We start from the raw sequence: 21431 nt of genomic DNA on the forward strand, positions 1-21431 counted from the left end.
TTCTACCTGATAAATCGCTAGGATTATAGGCATAAGCCACAGTACCCAGGAAAGAAATAGTAAATAGGACTGAAATTGAAGATAAAATTAAAAATTCAGAAAACAAATAAATATGAGAACCCATTGTAAATGGGTTAGATGCTTATAAATTAATATTCCACTTACAACAAGTAACTTAATGTTTCCCTAAATCAGGCTTCATACCCATATAAAATACTTGGCCAACACTATATTTTTTATTAATATGAATATATTTGTAAATATAGACAAATGGATGTTTCTCACAACTGTTACTAGCCCTGTAGCCTAAATATGACAGTGACTTGCATGTTTAATTACTAAGATTTTAAATTAATTCATATAAAGATAATATAAATGGGCATATAATTGTTGGTGCTTTAAATTTTTCCCCTTAAATTATAAAAGCAATATGAAAACATACAGGAAAGTTGAGATATTAAAAACTCATTGTATTACCAAGATAACAATTTTCATTTTCCAACTACCTTTCAGAATATTTTTCAAATGCATATATTTTAGCCTAATTGCAATCATCTCTAAAATATAATTTTGTATCTTGCTTCTCCATTTAATGCTCATAAGCATTTTCCATATTGTAGTCTTTGTAATTACAGTTTTATGGCAATGTAATTTTTTAAGTGCATATGATTTATTCAGCAATTATTTCAGAGTTGGACTGGTAGTTGCTTCCAATTTTTTGATGTTATAAATAATATTGCAAAGACTATCTGTGCAGATTCCTTAATGTTACTATCTTAAAAGAGATGCCTAGAAGTGGAAACATTTTTATGATAGTTGACACACACTGCCATATTACTTTCATCTCTACTTGGACCATCCATAAACTTCTCTAATTTAATATGTTGCAAACTGAGCTCATCATCAACCCCCCCACCTGTTCCCTCTAGCTCCTTCCCCAAGTGATTGGCAGCCCCAGATGCTCAAGTAGTGAACTCAAGCTCCATCATCTCTGACTTCTCTCCTTCTCGTGGCAGTTAATCCATCATCAGTCCCTGACATCTACCCTGAAATAACTCATACACATATGTCACAGTTCCATCACATTGCTGTACCTCTTGTTCTAGTCACTGATACCTTCCACAGGGGTAAAGCACTTCTTCAACCATTTCTTCAACCTACTCTTTGTCTTGATCTTCAGGGAGCTTAACTGCTGAATGAATGAATAAGTAAATGAACAGCATTATAGCAGGTCAAAGCTCAGGCTGAATGCCATGTCAGAATAGTAGATTATTAGATCACTTTTATGCTTTTTAATAATGTATTTCATTTTTATTTTTGTAGAATCAGTAAGTTCGAACCTATTATCTCTTTTTAATATGTGATTTTATATCAGGTTTTGGTAATAAAATTTTATGCTATGCATGCTAATGCTATGATTCTCATATTTTAGTTTTAGACAAATTTTTAATATGCAGAAGTTGAAATAATTTATGAAATAAAAGGAGAATGCTCTTTTTTACCTTAGCATGTTTTCAAATGTGTAAAAATTAATGAGATGTGATGTATTATTAAGTAAGAACAAGACTATTGATGAAAAAAACATGGTTCTTCAAGGTGTTAGCAATTAATGTGTACTAGATAAAACCATCTCTCATGAAGAACTGTTTTCTTCTAACTTCAACAAACCAATGTCTTATTTTGTGGTAAAATGTACTCATTGAGTACACATCTTTCCACATACCATGTGGAAACCAAATGACAGACATCTGAATTCAACATTCTACCTTTTCTTTTTCAGCCGTAGCCTGATATAATCCAGTGATCTTTTTTCCTCAGTTGTCCAACTCATTAATGTATTTTATTCTTTATTTATACCTATATGTGATTTCAGACAGCTTTCAAGAATTGTCCATGTATGTTACATACTAGCCAGGCTCTCAACGTTTCAAAAGCAAGAGTATCACACTTTTCTTCTTTCTCCTCGCCCTTCTGTTTTGTGAACATATCTGTAATTCATCAATTAAATGACTGGATGAAAAATAAAGAATTGAAGATTTATGAGATTATAAAAAATGCATAAGCAAACAACTAAATTACCAAAGGAAAAAAAACAACAAAATTGAAATACTGATGGTATTAATCATTGGAAGTCCACAGCACTGAGTTTTGCATTGAACTTCTTCAATGCTAAATCAAAATGCTGGTGCTAGTAGCTCATGCTGGTAAACCTAGTTACTTCGGAAAGTAAGATCTGAAGATCATGGTGCAAAGCCAGCCTGTGAAGACAAATCTGAGAGATTTACATCTCCAGATGAGAAGCAAAAAGGCAGAAGTAGAGGTATGTGGTTCAAGTGGTAGAATGCTAGCCTTCAGTGGAAAAAAGCTAAATAACAGAAGACCCTAAGTTCATGCCTCAGTACCAAGCACTGAACAAACAAAAACAAGAAAAATAAGAACCCAACAAAAGTAGTAGGAAATAATACCCAGATATCATTATTGAAAAAAAGAAATGTGGCTATTCTTCAAACCTTTAGTGGATTTAAAGGCTGCACATTCAGTAAAAAGCTGCTCAAGTTTCTGCTCCACTAATCCATGTCTCCTTGTCAAGAAACATGGAATTTATATATTGGGTCACCTCAAGTCTCAGTATCTATCCATGAAGCCCTTCCTCTACACAGGCTTCCCATTCGTCTACAATAAGTATGACCTATTTAACTGAAAACTTTAATACCGACCTCTTTTTGTAAAGATCCCCAGTACCTCCAAATAAAATCCATACTGTTTTCTGGTACACAAGGCTGAACATGGTTTGGCCACTTCATAGCTCTCAATCTTCTGGAACCCTCTTCCTAACTCTTTATAATAGGTTTTTGAATCTATCACCCTGTTTTTGTTTGTTTGTTTTAAATTCAGTATAGGGGGCTGAATACAAAATCTCATGCTTGACTTTACCACTTAAGCAATGCTTCTTCTAGGTCTTTTGCTCTTGGTTTGTTTTTCAGATAGGGTCTCACTAACTTTTCCTTAGGTGGCCTCCATCCTTCAGCCTGCTGTCCCTAGGCCTACCTCTTGAGTAGCTGGGATTATAGGCATGTGCCAACATATCTAGCCTATCCACCATGCAGTTTTCCTATTGTCTTAACAAGATAATTTAAACTCATACTTTCAGCTCAAAATTCATATCAAGCTTCTTTCCCTCTATGAGTCTTTTCCAGGCAGAGGTGTGAACTTAAGGAGAAGCACTCTGAATACCTCAACTTTGAAATCACCATACTCATTCTAATGATTTATTTTCTGGCCTGGTTAAATTACGTTTTTTTCTCAAGACTAACATGTTCTCTCCTTAAAAAATAATACTTAATGCAGCTGGACACCAGTGGTTGATACCTATAATCCTATCTACTCAAAGGCTGACCTCTGGAAAATCACAGCTGGAGGATAACCCAGGCAGAAAAGCTCACTAAATTCCATCTCCAAAATTATAGGAAAAAAACACACTGGAGGCATGGCTCAAGTAATAGATCATCAGTGGAATAAGCAACCCAAGAAAATGAGAGGACCTGAGTTCAATTCCAATTCTGCCAAAAATTTTAAAAAGGAACAGATAAAATATCTAGATGCACAGACCTAAATGTATACAAATGTCCTGATAATGACTTTTAAGTTTTGTTTTAAAGACATTTTCATGAAAAATTGGTTTCAGGTTGTCATGATTCCATGAAAGGAAAACCCAGATGTCCCTCAGTTGATGAGTGGATCAACAAGATGTGGTATTTATACACAATGGAATTCTATGCTGCTGTCAGAAAGAACGACATCTCAACATTTGTGAGGAAATGGAAAGACTTAGAAAAAATCATATTAAGTGAAGTAAGCCAGACTCAAAGGAACATAGGCTCAATGGTTGTCCTCATTTGCCATAATCAGTAGAAACCTTGGGCACTTCTAGCAGAGATTTGCAATACAGCAAAACCTAGATACATAAGGCCATACAGTATGATGCTAAATGAAAGGATCTCTAGGATATAGAAACAAAAGCCATATGAGTGATTGTTGTCCTTAATGTACTATGTTATCTCTCATCTCTTTTGCTGTCCCTTGATTATCTCATATTGTTACAGTATTTCACTCTGTTATCTGATATATTGGATATAAGCGTATTTGGCTATTTGAAATTGGATAGGAAAAGGGGGAAAACAAGATGAGGGTGGGGGTAGGGGGGAGGGAAATGGGGACCAAGACATGAGAAAGGGTATCAATGTATGTGAAGTAATGCACCTTCCATCTGGTGAATGTAATGTAACCCTTCTATTAATTACAATAAAAATATATGAAAAACATAGGAGGAATAATACTAAAGAGCAAAAAATATAATCCTGGAAGTCATCAAAAGATGAGGAAAATTTCAGAACCCATTTCAGAACCATTCCTTTCCTTTATACCAATATCTGACAATCAACTGAGGATTATGATCCAGCACAAAAATCAGACAGTAAATTAGAGGGAGTATTTTGTGAAATGATCTAGAGAATAAACTAGGATTCTGTTGCTGATTGAGGATGGATCAGCATACTTTGGTAGACAGAGGATATGGTGGTAGCTTTGACAATCTCTTATGAAAAGTGAGTATATGCTTTAATCCTCACACCCCATCATTCCCTCATAGCCACCATTTACACCACATCATTCACCTTTGCTTGGCAGCTGCAACATGCCTAAAGTGAAATACGAACCCTGATTTTCTTTATACCAGAATTATCCCAGGCTAAATACATCCACGAGTCCTTAGAAACTCAGTCCACTGAGCTTCTGGCTGAATGTTAGGAGCAAAAGCAACATCAAGTGTGTGCCCAGAGTGCAGTTGCCTTGGGGTTATGATTCTGGCATGTGAAAATGAATCTTTTCAAAGGGTTCAGCCTTCTTTTGTAGAATTTACTCACTTTGAAGTAGATCTTCATAATTGTTTTTGGTGTGATTTGAAAGTTTGAACACTGCTAGTGAGTTCTAGAGATGTAATTAAGAGCTGAGATGCTGCAGAATAGGCTATTGGTAATTAACATTGCCCCTTTAGGCTCTGGAAGAATATACAGTAAGTTTACTACAGGACACTACTACTCTTACTAACCCACTCTCTATGATACCACACATTTCAAATATGAGAAAATCTGCAATTAGTTTATTGTGGCTACCATAAGTAAAAGGAGATAATTTCAAGTATACACACCTTTCTCTCTTGGAGTAAGACCTATGCAAAGGATTAAGCACATAAATTAATGTTTAACTTATTTACTAATTTATCGTATACACATCTGAATTATATACATGTATTTTAAATAAAATATCAAAAAAGCAAGGAACTAATTCCTTGACCATCTCTAACCTTGCCTCTTTTGAGCTCTTCAGATCAAGGCTACCGCCCTACCCTTGAGCCACAGAACCACTTCCAGTGTTCTGGTAGCTAATTGGAGATAAGAGTCTCATGGACATTTTAGTACCCGGGCTAGCTTTGAACTGAAATCCTCAGATCTCAGCCTCCTGAGTAGCTAGGATTACAGGCATGAGTCACTGCATTGGCTTGACCTTACCTCTTAAGCTATCAATATTTCATTTAAAAAACGATTGAATATTTGTGTACCCAATGTTATGGACATGGTATTGGATATATAAACACAACTACATAGACATAAAAATCTATGATTCTATAGACATAATATTTTATTACATAGATTACTATGTATCTATGGCATACAAACTCTCTGCCTAATTTTAATTATGTTCTAAAAATCTAAGTGCCAGTAATTGTATATAGAGATTCCCTTGAATACTTGTTTGTTAAATATGTCATTTGAAATATGATATAAAAATCAATGTCAATAAATTCTTTAATAAAATAGATTGATATCTCATGATATTTTTCAAATGAAAATACAGGGGGAAAAGTGTATTAAATAAATTATTATTTTTACTAGTCCTAGGGCTTGAACTCAAGGTCTTGGCACTGTCTTTGGACATGTTTTGCTCAAGGCTAGCACTCTACCACTTGAGTCACAGCACCATTCTGGCTTTTTCTGTGTATGTGGTACCGAGGAATCAAATGAACCCAGGGTTTGTGCATGCTAGGTGAGCACTCTACCACTAAGCTAAGTTCCCGCCATATTAAGTAAATTAAAACCATAAGGTACATGATTGAAAAGAAAGGGACCAAAGATGAGGTAAACATGGGAATGTATGTCCAAATATAAAGCAACAGGCTAAAAGAATTTATAAGGCAACTAAAGAAAACACGTAAAACCATTCTCAGGGGGCAAACTTTACTTCTGGAATTATAATTCAAGCAGGATCCTATTTCACTGAGGCCTGTATAGGGGTAATAGAGTTGGCACTGGGAACAATTTATAGAAAAACTATTTTGAAAGACTTCTCATATGAATACTTTGTAAAGGTTAAGGCTTAACATTAAATTAAAACTCATGGAAAGCATTTCAAGTTGGGAAGGGATCTGAGACAAGAGTCTAAATAAATGCCACAAGACTGACTCAAATAGCTGACAGCATATGCTGCCCTCAAGCAGGTGTGGGGGGCGATCCGTCAGCTAATGATTGAACTCTCCACAAGTACTTGGAAGATGAAAAAGGCTGTTCTTAATTTAGCATCTCATGCTCAGGCCGAGCTCAGAACTCAGAGTTAGAATCTCTATGGGACATGAGAGGCCAGCAACCTATCCATATTTTTAATAATGCTTTACTGCTGATTCTCAGGCTGGACATAATTGCAATGTACTGCTTTGGTCAGAATTTAGTTTAGAGTTAATTTGACCAATTTAATTTAGCTCAAGTTCTAAAATTGTGGCCTATCCGACTGACAAGAAAAATGAAGACCTGAAGAAAGTAGAACTGAAGAAATTTCTACCAGTATTCATTCTGCTTCTACAACTTTTGTGTCTTTTGGTGATTCTTTTAACAATCTTCATAGAATCCAGTATATTAAGAAATGTATTAATAGGTTCCATATTTGGAGAATATTTTCCAGGGGCATTCTACCACTTTCTTTGTTCCATGGTTCTGCTTTTTAAAATTCCTCACAAGGAAAGAGATTCATATTGCAACTCTAGAAGTGAACATTTAAGCTTTAGCGTTAGGTTTTCGGGTAGAAAGCCAATCAGCAGTCAGACAAGAGATAAACTATTTCCCTCAAAGCACTTATGCGTGGGCTTGACTGACTTCAAAATCCATTGCTATAACATAGGAGATAAAAGTTAATTCTGAAATGTTTACGTTGGACTTTACAGATCACTGCTTTTCCCCGCTTCGCTCTCGGTCTACTCCCCCAGACCTCATCTGTGTTATTTGTGATCTTCCCTGTTATTTCTAACAAAGTTCTCCTCTAAAGCTGTTCTGAAATCTAATTCTTACTAATCCAGGTATCCTTGTTAATTCTAGGCATCACCTATATGAAAGTGATACCAGGATTAAGGATGAAGGAAAAGTTAGAGATGGGACAAGCTGTGCAAAATGTAATTTAGCCCACATATTGTCCTTTTATGGGCCCGGAAGCAAAGCAATTCTGCATCAGCCTACAGATTAGAAATTAAAGATGAAAGTGTGGCTTGTCATTGGCATTGCTGTTTGCATTTTACTCAGTTCAGGAGTGTTTCTTGACTTCTATGAGGCTACGGCTCATACTCTGTGTGCTTTGAAACCTGACAAATCCCTCTCCAATACATTGTCTCATCAATCATTAATCATTATAACAACCCTGAAAGTGTATCATCCCCACTGGAACAAAAAAGGAAGTTGAGACACAGAGCAGGTTGGTGTTTTCCAAGTGCCGCCCAACTTGTGAGTGACAAGGCCAGGCTTTAGGCTCCCATGTCACAGGAATGGGTTTCCAAAGCACTTCAGCCATCAGTCACTAACACATGGTGGAAAGAATGTCCAAGGCAAAGAAATAGTTTCCTAGAATAAAGTTACAGCAGTCAGTTCATCCTTCTACAGCTGAGAAGGCCCTAAATAATCAGCTTCTCTGCAGAAGACACAAAAGGCTTACTGCTATAATACATAATGCAGATCCTGAACTGCAGTTATATTTTCCCAGGTGCTGGGAATCAGAACTTACAGATCCATTAACACTATCTTTTTGTCGGTATGGAGAATTGCTAGTGTTCCTATCGTTCCAATATCTATTTCTTAATAAAAAGAAAATTACAGTAGGTCAATCTTCTATCTGTAATAAGTTTGATAACATCACTGTACTCAAGAATCCCTACTGATGCCAAAGAAATAAAAAGTGTGCTTACCCCTCCTTCATGTCATTAATAGGAAGCGGTACCCTGCCGCCCCTGTCTAGGGCTGACGTGATGTTTATAGCGTTCAGACGTTCTGGCTGCCACACATTTTTCACGGCCCCTAGAAAGTCTCCCAGAACCTCACTGGCCAGCATTTCTTCAACATTCATATTTTTAATGAAGAATTCTGCTTGATATGGCAATGGGAAGTCTAATTTTGGAGAAAACGGTACAAATCTTTAATAAAGTAGTCTTTTTAAAGGGAAACAAAAGAACACTTTTGAGATTTATTGAGTTCTGCTCTGTCAATAGGAAGTAATATTAAAACTGTCAGTCCTAATATCCATTGTTCTATGTCCTTGGATAAAATCAGCTAGAGACAGGCAGGCAGGCAGACAGGCAGGTAAGCAGACAGACAGAGACAAAATATATATAGATAAAACATATCACCTTTTTCTTGTTATCATTCACTAAACAACAGGACCTAACAACTACTTATATAGTATTTATATTGAATTAGGTATTGTAAGTGTAAAGATAATATAAAGAATTAAAGGGTGTGTAGGTCATATGCAAATACCATCTAATTTTGTCTAAGGGACTTGGGCAGTCTCAGACTTTGTTATTCACAGGGGTCCAGGGATTAATCCCTGGTGGATACCAAGGAACCCCTGTAGTGACTTCAGAGGCTTTCTCTGTAAACAGAGGTTGTAGCTAAAAACATAATATAAAGTAAACACAGAACTTTACCTAGAATATAACAAAATGCAAGGCTCACGAGGCTAATTATCGTTGCAGGATTAAATCGAAAAAAGAAAAAAAAGACCTACATCTTCAAAATTTATATTTACTGATATCATATAGAGCATGACAAGTTTTTTATTTTTCTACAGCAATACCAATTATATATCTAAAAAGAATTCTAAAAATCAGAGCAATTCTATGATTTTGACTTTTCTATGATTAAATACTTCAGAAAATTATGAAATCTCATGAAATTCCACATCTTACATTGTTAAAGACTTACTTAGATTTACTTTTCCTCCTGAAATTTTACCAAAATTCTGTAAACATTTAAAAATTAGTATCTAAAATCAATCCAGTGTCAGATGTTCAACATAAAAATACTCCAAATAAATACAAAAATATTTCATTCTCAAGTTACCAATCATATTTCTTATATTCTGATTTTTGCATTAAGATTAAAAATTAGCTTTATTTTTATGTAATACAAATTCTACAATAAATGTTAATTCAAGAAAATCAATACAAAGCACTCTAAGCAAAAATATTTGGCTCAATTATAACAAGGAATTCTCACAAGGAAGTGGGTAGTCTTTGCTTGTGTTTTGCTTTACACTTTCAGTTGTGAAACTTAGGTTTTGGGGGTAAGGGAGTTGTACTGAGGTTTGAACTGAAGGCCTAATTCTTGCTTGTCTTGCTTTCTCCATTGTTGCTGTTCCAGTTGGGGCTCCAGCCCAGCTTTTTACTGGAGATGGAGTCTTACAACTTTTCTGCACAGACTCTGGATCTCAGCCTCCTGAGATGCAGGAATTACAGGAAAGAGCCATTGGTACTAGGCTGAGCTTATCTTTAGAAAAGTTAAGGCATGTACAAAATTTGACTTTATCACACTAACTTTTCTCTACGCTATAAGAGATAGCTAAAAAGTCCTCAGCGGCTCCCAAATACATAGTAAAAATTTGTAAAATATCACAACCTTATTGTTCTAATAATATGAAAAGGTTGGTTTTCTGAATTGCTACATTAAAAGGAAAAAAATCTGAACAGTGCAGATTCAAAGTCTTAAAGAGTAAACTATGTATATCCTCTATGTATTTCAACAGAATTCATGAATCTATAAAGTCTTCTACTCCTGTTTATTAAAGAAAAAGTAAAAATTATATAATGAGCACCTAGTATCTTCCACCAGAAAAAAAATGGCCTCATTTTTTTTGTGAAGCCTCTTTGATAGGGAAATGACATTGAATACCAAAGGTAAAGTCTAAGAAGAAATTGTGACTTTAGAGTTTTCAATGTGTAGAGTGTGGTCATTAATTCTTAATCTAGTTCTTCAAGGTGCTAATCACAGAAAGTTCTTTACTTATCTCCTATACTGTCATTTATTTTGCCTATAATAATGTGGACTTATTTAATATATAGCCCATCTGGAATCTTATAAAATACAATCTATTTATTCTTGTTCATGAAGATAAATTTCCTGTTTATACAAATACATTTCCTGTCTTATATAGATCAACAATAACTTAATCATGTGACATTTTCCTCTAGACTTTGAAATAGTCATGCAGAAGTGAATAATGAAGAAGAGTTTTCTGATGCTAAATAATATATTTAAAAGTAACATTGAATATAATTTTTTGCATGTGTCAAAAGTCTATAATTATTCATTTCCTTCGATGTTTTCACACTGAATTTTCTAAAAGCTGTAAAGCTTGTCTTTCATATAATGACTACCACTTTTTAGAGACCTGCTAAGCAGCTTTTCCTGGCCTATGTGACTCTGCTTTGAGGATTCCATTCTGGGTCTCATGAAGGTAACCAGGGAGCTGCCACCACACCCCTTGGAGGCACTGGATAGTGCAGCTGCCTGCTGTCTACTGGGCCAAGAGCTGCTGCCAGGTCTTCCTGGAATGAATCACAGCAGCTTTCTAACTCTGGGGAAATCCCATGTCTGCTATATTTGGAAATCACAGAGGCCAAGAGAACAGTAGGCCAACAGATTGGTGGCAGGCCTCGGAGGCGTTAAACTCAATTTAGAGAGTCACTTTATGGGCTCTCCTTGAACACCATGCTGTGTGAGTCTACATGACTGATTTCCCATTAGGTCCCTCAGAGAAGGAGCCAGCTGGGCAGGGAGTTAGTCTGACCATGATTACTCTGATTTACAACTTTGTTATTTCTTTCCCTAAACCTTATCTGGGACAAAAAGGATGAGTGAAGGCCATACTCAGAGATATTCATCCTGGACTGCACACATACAGTGTGTGTGTGTGTGTGCATGTGCAAACACGCATATTCTGTCTAGACTAGAAGGACAAATGTGTGACCCTTTTATTTCAATGGTTTTCAAACAGTTTAGGTCACTGAACCCTACATAAAAGGCAGTGGAGTATCTGCCTATAGTTAAAGTTAGAGGCTTTCAAAACCTATCCACACTTCTTCACTCACCAATGCAGTCCCAAACTCCTGATTTAGATAAATAGTCTCTAAAGCCAACTTTTGACCTCTCAGTTGTCTATCAATCTTCCATTAGTATTTACTTGATCATGTGCTCCCTACATCAATAACAAAACTTATTCAAAGGTCCTCCAAGAACTGCCTCTGTAGCAGACTGGGCTCTAAGATAAATCTAGGGAAAGAAGAGGTCAGGCTGAAGTCCAAGCTTTTTTTTTTTTCTTCAGCTTTTAGAAACTCCCACATCTGAAAGAGCCTTGATTCCCCTTGAAAGAAAAACAGTAAGGTCCAATGAACCAAGGCCAGTGGAATATTTCTGTGTAGCTCCAGTGATAAATTGCCAAGGAGAAAGGAAACGGTGACTACTCTGCTCATCAGGGGCATTACAATTCTAAAGGGGCAGCTTAGACTGGAATCAGACATCTGATCTCACTTCTAGTTCAGACTAAGAGTCTCTTTAATCCAAATATGAATGTCTCCTAAAAACTCTTGTGAGTGTGAGAGTAGATTCTGTCTAGATCCAAATAATTGCCCTCAGAGCTGCTTTGCATATGTGATGATCTTTTTAAATGGTAAATTTGTACATTGATTATCTTTAATGAATACTGCTAAAACATCTATGAGGAACAATGAGGTTCAAGTCTTCAAGAACTCTCCACATATGTACCAGCATTTAAGAGAAATTGCTTTCTTTTGTGCAATCAAAAAGCAATATTCTAAGCCAGACTTCATTATCATAAATTCCAAAATAGTAAGTTGTGGTAAAATATTTGCTTGCTTAGTTTTAGTTGAACCAAAGCAAGAATTCCTGCATTGAGAATACAAACTTGGTTGGGTGCTGGTGGCTAACGCCTGTAATCTTAGCTACTCAGGAGGATGAGATCTTAAGAACACAGTTCAAAGCCAGGTTGTGCACTAAAGTTTGTGGGACTCTTACCTCCAATTAACCATCAGAAAAACCCAAGTGGTGCTGTGGCTCAAGTGGTAGAGTGCTAGCCTTGAGCTGAAGAGCTAAGAGACAGAGCCCCATGACCAAACAAAAGGAAAAAAGAAGAAAGAAAGAAAGAAAGAAAGAAAGAAAGAAAGAAAGAAAGAAAGAAGAAAGGAAGAAAGAAAGTTGAACTACTGTTTTGAGAGGGGAAAATTGTCTATGTCTGTATTCATTCCTCTCCTATCACCTTCATAAATGATATCTAGAATAGAAAGGAATACTATGAGATCTATTAATCTTTTTTTGGCTTTTTTACACATATTTTTTATTGTAATTAGTAAAAGGGTTACATGATATTTGCCAGATAGAAGGTGCATTAATTCACATACATTGATACCCTTTCACATGTCTTGGTACCCATTACCCTCCCCCCACCCCCCCACCCGTCTTTTAAGGGGTATATATTGCTTCCTAGTCAATTATATAATTATTGCAAAAGTTTGTCCCTAACCTTTAAAATCCTTAGACAATCTCTTATAATTTGAGCCTATGTTACTCTAAATTGCTGATGGACTCCAGCAATTACTGACAAAACACAATTGAACTAATGCCCATAAACTTTAAAGCAAAATAGTAAAACTAGTTCATAACTATGGACTGTAACTCTGTGATCTGTGTTAAGCACATTTCAAGACTTAAGAATCCTTACTCCAGACTTAGAAAAGAAATATTATCCTACAGGATCATTTTACAGATCATAAAATCAAAACTTAGAGAATATATGGCCCATCTGTTTAGTTCTTCTATCCTTAGGTCTTCATAGAACACATCATGGAATTTTATAACAAATTAGGTATCATTTCATTTTAACATTTTACTATTCCATCAGTTATATTGGATATAAAGTATAATTAACAGTTATATTTTGTACTTACAAACCATAATGGAATACTTCTTGTAAATAAATGATCAACATATTTTCTATACTTACCTTCTGCTGACATTATATTAATTATCAAATTATGCCTTGCTGTCTCAAAGGTGCGCCTGTTATAGGCTGTTATCTATTAGAAAAGGAAAATTATATTAGAGAAGTGAAATGATATTTGTAAAGCAAAATTCATTAAGAAGGAAAATGAAAACAAATGCATGTTCTTTCCATTTTCAGCATTTGTTGATTTATTTTACAGATATTCCTTCTCTGGACAATAAGAAATCTGGGCTTTTAGCAATGTTATAGGAAAACAAACAATTAGTCAGGTCTATTTAAGTGATAAAGCAAAAAAGTTAAATGGAAAAAGACCTTTTCATAGAAGGCCATTCAGTATACAGGTAGCAATCCAGGGGCCTCATTAGTAATGATCTATTATGAATTGCTTATCTGATGGCATTCTAAGAAAAACCAAAGCCTATACAATGTACTGTGCTTTTAGATGGGGCTTAAAGATTATAATGGATACCACATTTAAAACAGGCACATCTCTGTGTTGTTCACATTTAGTATGAATCTGCATACCAATCAGCCAAAAATGTTGTGACTAGTCCTGTAGAGAGGACATCTTACATCATAAGAGAGTAGTCAGGATCACAGTCTGTAAAGCCATGACACATGCTCGAAAACACAGATGCACACCTTCCTAGAGTCATATGTTAGTAAACACTTGCAGGACCACTGAACTTACATAAATATCAAGTCAGAAAAAGTCAAGGCAATCCACAAACAAATCAACGGCCAATAGCAGGATATGGTTTCAAAATTCAAGAAATAATTAGCTTTATAACAGATATTAAATCATTCAGACACATCTATGGTACCTCAAAAAAACAACCCAAATGTGTCCAAGTCCTAGAATCCCAGCACTAGTCTTGTAGCAGCAATTGCCCTGTGGGTGACACTAAGACAAAAAGCTGAGTCAAACTGCCTCCAACTAGCAAGAAATGTCACCTGCGTTTAAAAACAAATCCAAAGACTTTTATAAGTCACATAAGAGCTCCAAAAGAAGTAAATTATGATCTGTAAAAATACTGAGCATTAGACATATGAAAGGGTATCAATGTATGTGAATTAACGCACCTTCTATCTGGCAAATATCATGTAACCCTTTTACTAATTACAATAAAAAAAAAGAAAAAAAATACTGAGCATTAAAACAATAAGAATCAGAATGTTGGACGACTAAGCAAAGCCTTTAACAATAAGTCCCATTGTTTCACAGAGTGAGAAGAACTCTCCACAATTTGTCAAACTTCCATTGGATTTATCACTTCCTTGCTGTTAGACACATGGTCAGTTAGACTCACATTAAAGAGTAAAATTAGTGCTTGTCACTAAAACAGAGGGGAAACATTTTCTAATGAAGAAAAAATAAAAATGCAAAATTTTATTTATGAACTTCATGATTTCACACATTTCCTGTGCACTCATTATTTTGTACAACTAATATGACATAGTAAAAAGAATTTGTCCTGAAAAACATATTTTCAGTGGAAAAGAAATACCTCTGTGTTAGATACTGAAGCTGCTGTTCAGAAAAGATATTTGGTATTTTCAAATTAGTTTAAAGCTAACATCTCCATATCACAGATTCTATTACTGCAAGTTTTATAAACCCTACTAAGTTTCTTTTTCTTTAAAAACAGGTTACTAAAAGGAATGAAGGATATTTCAAATGAAAGGGTAGAAATTTTATTATCTGAATTTATATTTGATGTTTAAACAGCTACAAATTTTAACAGTGAATGCTTAAGCTTAACAGCTTAAACAAACATTGTTAAAAGCTTGACTGTCCTTGTTTCCAGGTCAGCATCTGTAAATGTGTCCTTTTGGAGAAAACATAAAGGCCACCAGTAGAAGTAGCAAAGTCTTTATTTGTCATGTGAGTCAGAATTATTTATATGTATTTTAAATCAAATATGTATTATTCATCTGCATACTTATATATCTAATCTAGGCTCTTCTCAATTTTTCAGTTAATATGGTCATTCCTGCATCAAAGCAATGTCATGATAATTAACATGCACTCATATAAATGTGTATATCACCAAGGGGAAGAAAATAATCTCCCATTTTTCTTCTTTAGGATTGTCTTGGTTGTTCTTGGCCTGCATTCTTCCTACAAATTTTAGAACCAGCTTGCCAAGTTTCACTAAAAGAAAATAATATTCTATTACAATTTTTATTGGAATCATCTTAAATCCATAGATTAATCAGGAGAAAATGATACCTTTCAATATACTAGGTCTTTCTATTCTTGTGTAGAATACCTTTTCATTTATGGAGGTATTTTTTTAATATCAAGCTTTTACTATATTCTTATAAAGATCTACATCCTTGTTATATTTTTCTCCTAGTACCTCATAGTCTTTGTTGCTACTATAATACATATTCTTCTAAGGTATATTCCCTAAGACGTGTGTGAGAGACAGATACGAGGGCGGGGGCGGGGGGAGGAGGAAAAAGAATACTGTGTACTGGTCCTGGGGTTTGAACTCAGGGTGTTGTCACTGAGCTTTTCCCTAAAAGCTAGCACTCTATCACTTGAACCACAGCTCTAATTTCAGCTTTTTGGTGGTTAATTGGAAATAAGAGTCCCACAGACTTAGTTGCCTGGGCTAGTGTCAAACTATGACTCAGAACTCTGCCTCCTGAATAGCTACGATTATAGACATGAGACACCAGTGTCTAGCTTCTTTCACTGTTACTGAAACTAACAAGACTGTGTCTGAGAGTTTTTCTCAAGGCTAGTGCTCTATCAATAGAGCCACAGTTCCATTTCCATTTTCTTGATGGTTAGTTGGAGATAAGTGTCTTATGAGATTTCCTTCTCAGCCTGGCTTTGAACCTTGATTCCCAGATCTCAGCCTCTTGAGAAGTTAGGATTGCAGGTATGATCCACTAATGCCCGCTCCTTTGCTTTTTCAATGTAGTAGATTAGATTTACTAAATATTTTTTAATTAATCTGATAATAACTCAACATGACTGTCTTATATGTACATACAGGTATATCAGTCTATCTTAAGTCTACATTTCTTGAAGAAATTTGGTTTACAAATTGAATCACTCAAAGTAATTTTAAGTATAAAACTGTATAGTACCACAAAAAATAATGATAATAAGAAGAAAACAAATGAAGAACTGAACTCTCTCCTTGGCCAACATGGAAGCTTATTTCCATCGTCTAGAACTTAGTAAAATTTTAGGGGAGCCTGGTGTGTGGTGGCTCACACATACAATCCTAGCTACTCAAAAGGCTGAGATCTGAGGATCAAGGCTCAAAGCCAGCCCAGGCAGTAAAGTCTATAAGACTCTTATCTCTGATTAATCACTAGAAAACTGGAAGTAGCACTGTTGCTTAAGGGGTAGCGTGGTAGCCTTAAACTGATGAGCTCAGGGTCAGCCCCAGGCCAAGAGTTCAAGCCCCATGACTGAAAAAAAATCAGGAGAAAATAAAACCTCAAAGCATGTAATCACCTGAATATTTGTGGCTGACAGTATAGAAAATTTGTCACCTGGGACCTGAGCAAGCTCTTGTCAATTCCACTGTCACTTCCTGTAGCATTTCCTGCTGCCATGCCTACTACCAGTAAATAGTATAGAACTCAAGTTAATTTAGACTACAGGCTAAGTCAGCATCGCTTACTAGATTTACCTCAAAGATTTGTCCTTAAGCATACCAGAAACTTGTCCTTGCCATTTGCACAATGAGCCACATGCACAATTCTCTGAGACAATACAGCAAGATTTCTTACTCCTCATTTTTTTTAACAAGGGTAATGCTTGAGAAACTATCAGTAAGCTCTCTTCCCAATTCCGACCTCCTAGATTCTGATATTTCCTCTGACCAATTTAATTTCCTTCCTGCTTTGTATAGGGACTTCTTAGCACCTTCCTATGAGTGGAGTTAAGACAGTATTGACTAAATATGTGTTTTTATCTCAGTGCCTTAACCTCTCACCCACTCCTCACCTTTCTACTCCGCAATACCTTTCACAATGTTTGCCTCAGAAGATGTATTGCAATGAACACATCACACTGAATTCAAAATATAAAAGGATTAAATGCTTGTTTTTATATCCATTTTCCTAAACAGAACACATATTGCCAAAATCTCTCTTTCAAATGTTATTCAATTCTTTTTTAAAATTTAGACTGTCATCTTTAAAAGTTGGAACAGCAAACTTTATAGAATAGAAGGGAATGTCACATTTCTAGATGTTTACTGTGTTTCTGTTCACAAAATGTTAACATAATAACCTATGACTTTAATTTCAAATTTTAAATTTCAAATTATATATATATATTATATGCAAACTTCGATCTTTTAAAAGGAAATTACCTCAATGACAGTTGGCTTTCCCACATTTTCAGCTGTTGGAGAACCATACAAGACTCCATCACTGTATGGTGTTCTTTGGATATATCGAAGCCATCCAGGTCGGTCTGGGTAACCCATTAAATTCGTGTTAAATGTTATAGGATCATTACTAATCTCACCTAGATAAGACATAGAGTTGAGACACAAGAAAGTTATTTTTATACAATTTGCTTTCCTACTTCCAATCAAAACACTGTCTTTAAAAAAAACTTCATAGCAAACTAAATATACAAACAAAAAATCCCTTTGGGAATTTAGATTAAGGCTCCATGGAATAAAAGAATTTAGCTGATGCCATAAAGCAGAGTCATATAATGTTCTTGGAATCTTTTTGGTGGGAGCACATTAGAGCAGGCCAGTTCTGACAAACAGCTTTCAGTAAAATCTCCTTATCTCCATTAATCATATTAATGATTTCATGTTTTGGAGAAGCAATTCAGGGAGATTAAAAAACTGTAACAATATCACCAAAATCAAAATAATATAATTTTAAAACTTTGGAGGATAGAAGATTATGTCAGACTCAAGACAACTGTGCTAATGACAATATGCATGAGTAATATGAATGTTAATAATACGGTTTATTAGTTTGTACCTGATCTTAGGATATTGTCTTCAAATACCCTTCATACATTTATTATATTTTATGTATATATGTAGTGTTATTCTTAGCCCTAATTTTATTGATGGAATACGTAATTTTCCCTGGTTTGTCTAAGTGGTGAAACTCAAAGTTAATTCTTTTTGCCAGTCCTAGGGCTTGAACTCAGGGCCTGGGCACTGTCCTTGGCCCTTCTCAAAGCTAGTGTTCTACCACTTGAGTCACAGCACCATTTCTAGCCTTTTCTGTGTATGTGATACTGAGGAATCAAATCCAAGGCTTTGTGCATGCTGGGCAAGTACTCTACACTAGGCCATTCTCCCAGCCCTCAAAGTTAATTTTTATGACTCTACCTCCATGTTCTTCCTCACAGAGCTACTGCTCACCATGTTGAGCTATAGAGTTCTTCAAACATGGTCTAGCTCATAAGAAAAAATTTTTAAAAATAATTTTATTGTAATTAATTTAAGGGTTACATTACATTTACCAGATAGAAGGTGCATTACGTAACAATCACTGATACCCCCTTTTCATGTTTTTGTCTCCATTTCCCTCCCCCACCCTCTCCCTTCATCTAATGTTTTCCCCCTTCCCTATCCTATTTCAAATAACCAAATAAACATTCATACAATATATCAGATAATAAGGTAAGATAGTGTAACAAGATGAGATAACCAAGGAACAAAAAAGAGATGAGAGATAACATAGTACAAAAGAACAACAGTCACACCTTATGTGGCTCTTGTTTCTATATCTAGGAGGTCCTTTCATTTAGCCTCATCCTATATGGCCTTATGTATCTAGGTTTTGCCCTATTATAAACCTGTGCTAGGAGAGTCCAAAGTTTATACTAATTATGACAAATATGGGAAAACACTGAGCCTATGTTCCTTTGAGTCTGACTTACTTCACTTAATATGATTTTTTTCTAAGAAAACATTTTAAAAATCACTGAGGTAAAGAGTACTTTTTTGCCTAAAAAGTATTAAGAACATGTCTACCTTTATTTATTTATTTATTTATTTATTTATTTATTTATTTATTTATTTGCCAGTCCTAGGCTTGAGCTCAGGGTCTGAGTAGTGCCTTTGGTCTTTCTTAAGGCTAGAGCTCTACCACTTGAACCTCAGTACCACTTCTGGCTTTTTTCTATGTATGTGGTACTGAGGAATTGAACCCGGGTCTTTGTGCAACTAGGCAAGCACTCTACCACTAGGTCAAACTCCCAGCCCCTACACTTTTATTTTAGAAGTGTTTTCAGATGTGCTATTTAACATATAATCTACAAAAAAATCTATATTCATTCAACATTAAAAATGTGTTCTTACAAATGATAAGTCATTGTTCAGAGAAGTCATTTTTATTTTCCGCAAGACATTTACAACTTAAAATATTTTCTCCTATTATTCTTCTGTATCTGCATTAATTTGATGGCATTTGTGATCACTCAAAATACCATAGTGAAACCAATAGTGAATTAAATAAGGATATATGACTGATATTACTTTGAAGAAAAAAATCTCCATTATATCATTAAGAAGTTTTATCAAATTATGTCATTTTGTAAAAGCTTTTTAAGAACTCTTAATATCATAGTTCATTCTGTTCTACAATATATGCATGGTTTTATACTATACATAAGCTCTAGTGTAAAAATCATAATTATATATCTATAATTATATCTATGTGAATAAAGGGAGCCCACCTGTCAGAAGCATAAAACTTAAGGCTCAGAATCCAGAAATACTCTATCTTTAAAATTCAAATGTGAATTATTTTCTTCTGCAATGAAATTTCTAATCTTCAAGTTAGAAATATTCTACAAACCAATTGTTATATAGCCAGATCATTTTAAATGACCTTAATGATAACTGATTATGTACCACCCAGATAGGGCACACTGAAGAAACAATGTATATAAACATTTAGTAAACTAACCACTTTTCCCTCCCTATAAAAAGAACCTACCGGGTTTGGGGTAAGGAGGAAATTCTCCCTTAAAATATTCTCTTTCCAGAACATGGACAAAGAGAACACCTGCAGATGGGTATACATTCCGATCAGAGTGCACCTTAGAGAAAATAGTATACACTGAAAAAAAGGGAAAGATAGAACACAGATAAATAATGGCAAATGTCTCCTTTCATTGTGTACAAGGGTTTTACAATATAGAACTCTCAGTTCAATGCAAAACAACACACAAGGGAACTGTTAATAACTATTTGTGCAAAAGAACAATGATTTTTTAGGATGAAACATGGAAAATTCTATTGATTTCCAAAGATTATGTAAAATTACACACACATGTAATAGTCTTAAAAGTTATTGGGTAGCCAAGCACCAGTTGCTCATGGGTATAATCCTAGCTAGTCAGGAGGCTGAGATCTGAGATTACAGTTTGAAACCACCCTGAGAAGAAGAGACTCTGAGATGCCCATCTTCAATTAACCACCAAAAAGCCCGAAATGGAGCTGTGGCTCAATGTGTAGAGCATTGGCCTTGAGCAAAGAAATGCTCAAAGACAGCTCCCAAGCCTGGAGTTCAACTCCAGAACCAGCATACACACACACAAAGAAATTGCTGGCTTAATGAAACAGCCACACAATTTTACTGGAAATTATTATTAATAAAACACATCATGAAAGTTGATCAACATAATGACTACAGTTTGGTTTTGTTCTTTTTCTTTCCTTTTTTTTTTTTAATGACCTTCCTGGGGCTTGAACTCAGGGCCTTGGAGATGGCTTTGAACTATGATCCTCAGATCTCATCTTTCCGTGTAGCTATGATTACAAGCATGAGCCACCAGCACCAGCCTCTCATTCCTTTCAGAAATAAGTTTTAAGTAGTAACAATGTATAATACATTCTTTCAGAGAAATAAGTCAGACTAATACATATATATAATATACTAATAATACTAATTAAAGCAAATATAGACATCAATATATATTCAGAAAACTGTATACATTTAGAAAAAAATGTACTAGGTACTCTTTCTGAGTACTCAGTTCTCATTTCCTTCTTAGAAGTAACTAATACAGTCAGGCACGGTGGCAC

At 35.1% G+C, this 21431-nt stretch overlaps 1 protein-coding gene across 10 annotated transcripts in view; it reads right to left on the bottom strand.

The window, feature by feature from the left end:
- Sgce (sarcoglycan epsilon) overlaps positions 1–21431 on the bottom strand; it is a 76223-nt gene that overhangs the window by 27165 nt on the left and 27627 nt on the right. For 8 of the 10 annotated variants that reach the window (XM_090333128.1, XM_090333133.1, XM_090333131.1 and 5 more), the window contains 4 exons: positions 20341–20463; positions 17733–17890; positions 13387–13459; positions 8279–8477 (listed from right to left, as the gene is read on the bottom strand). In XM_090333128.1, the coding sequence (XP_090189254.1) occupies positions 8279–8477; positions 13387–13459; positions 17733–17890; positions 20341–20463 (553 nt within the window). The remainder of the gene's footprint in view (positions 1–8278; positions 8478–13386; positions 13460–17732; positions 17891–20340; positions 20464–21431) is intronic. The other 2 variants (XM_090333134.1, XM_090333132.1) reach the window with 1 other exon arrangement.

The sequence above is a fragment of the Megascapheus bottae genome, chromosome 5 (assembly GCF_031878675.1).
Source record: "Megascapheus bottae isolate mThoBot1 chromosome 5, mThoBot2.hap1, whole genome shotgun sequence".
Lineage (NCBI taxonomy): Eukaryota > Metazoa > Chordata > Mammalia > Rodentia > Geomyidae > Megascapheus > Megascapheus bottae.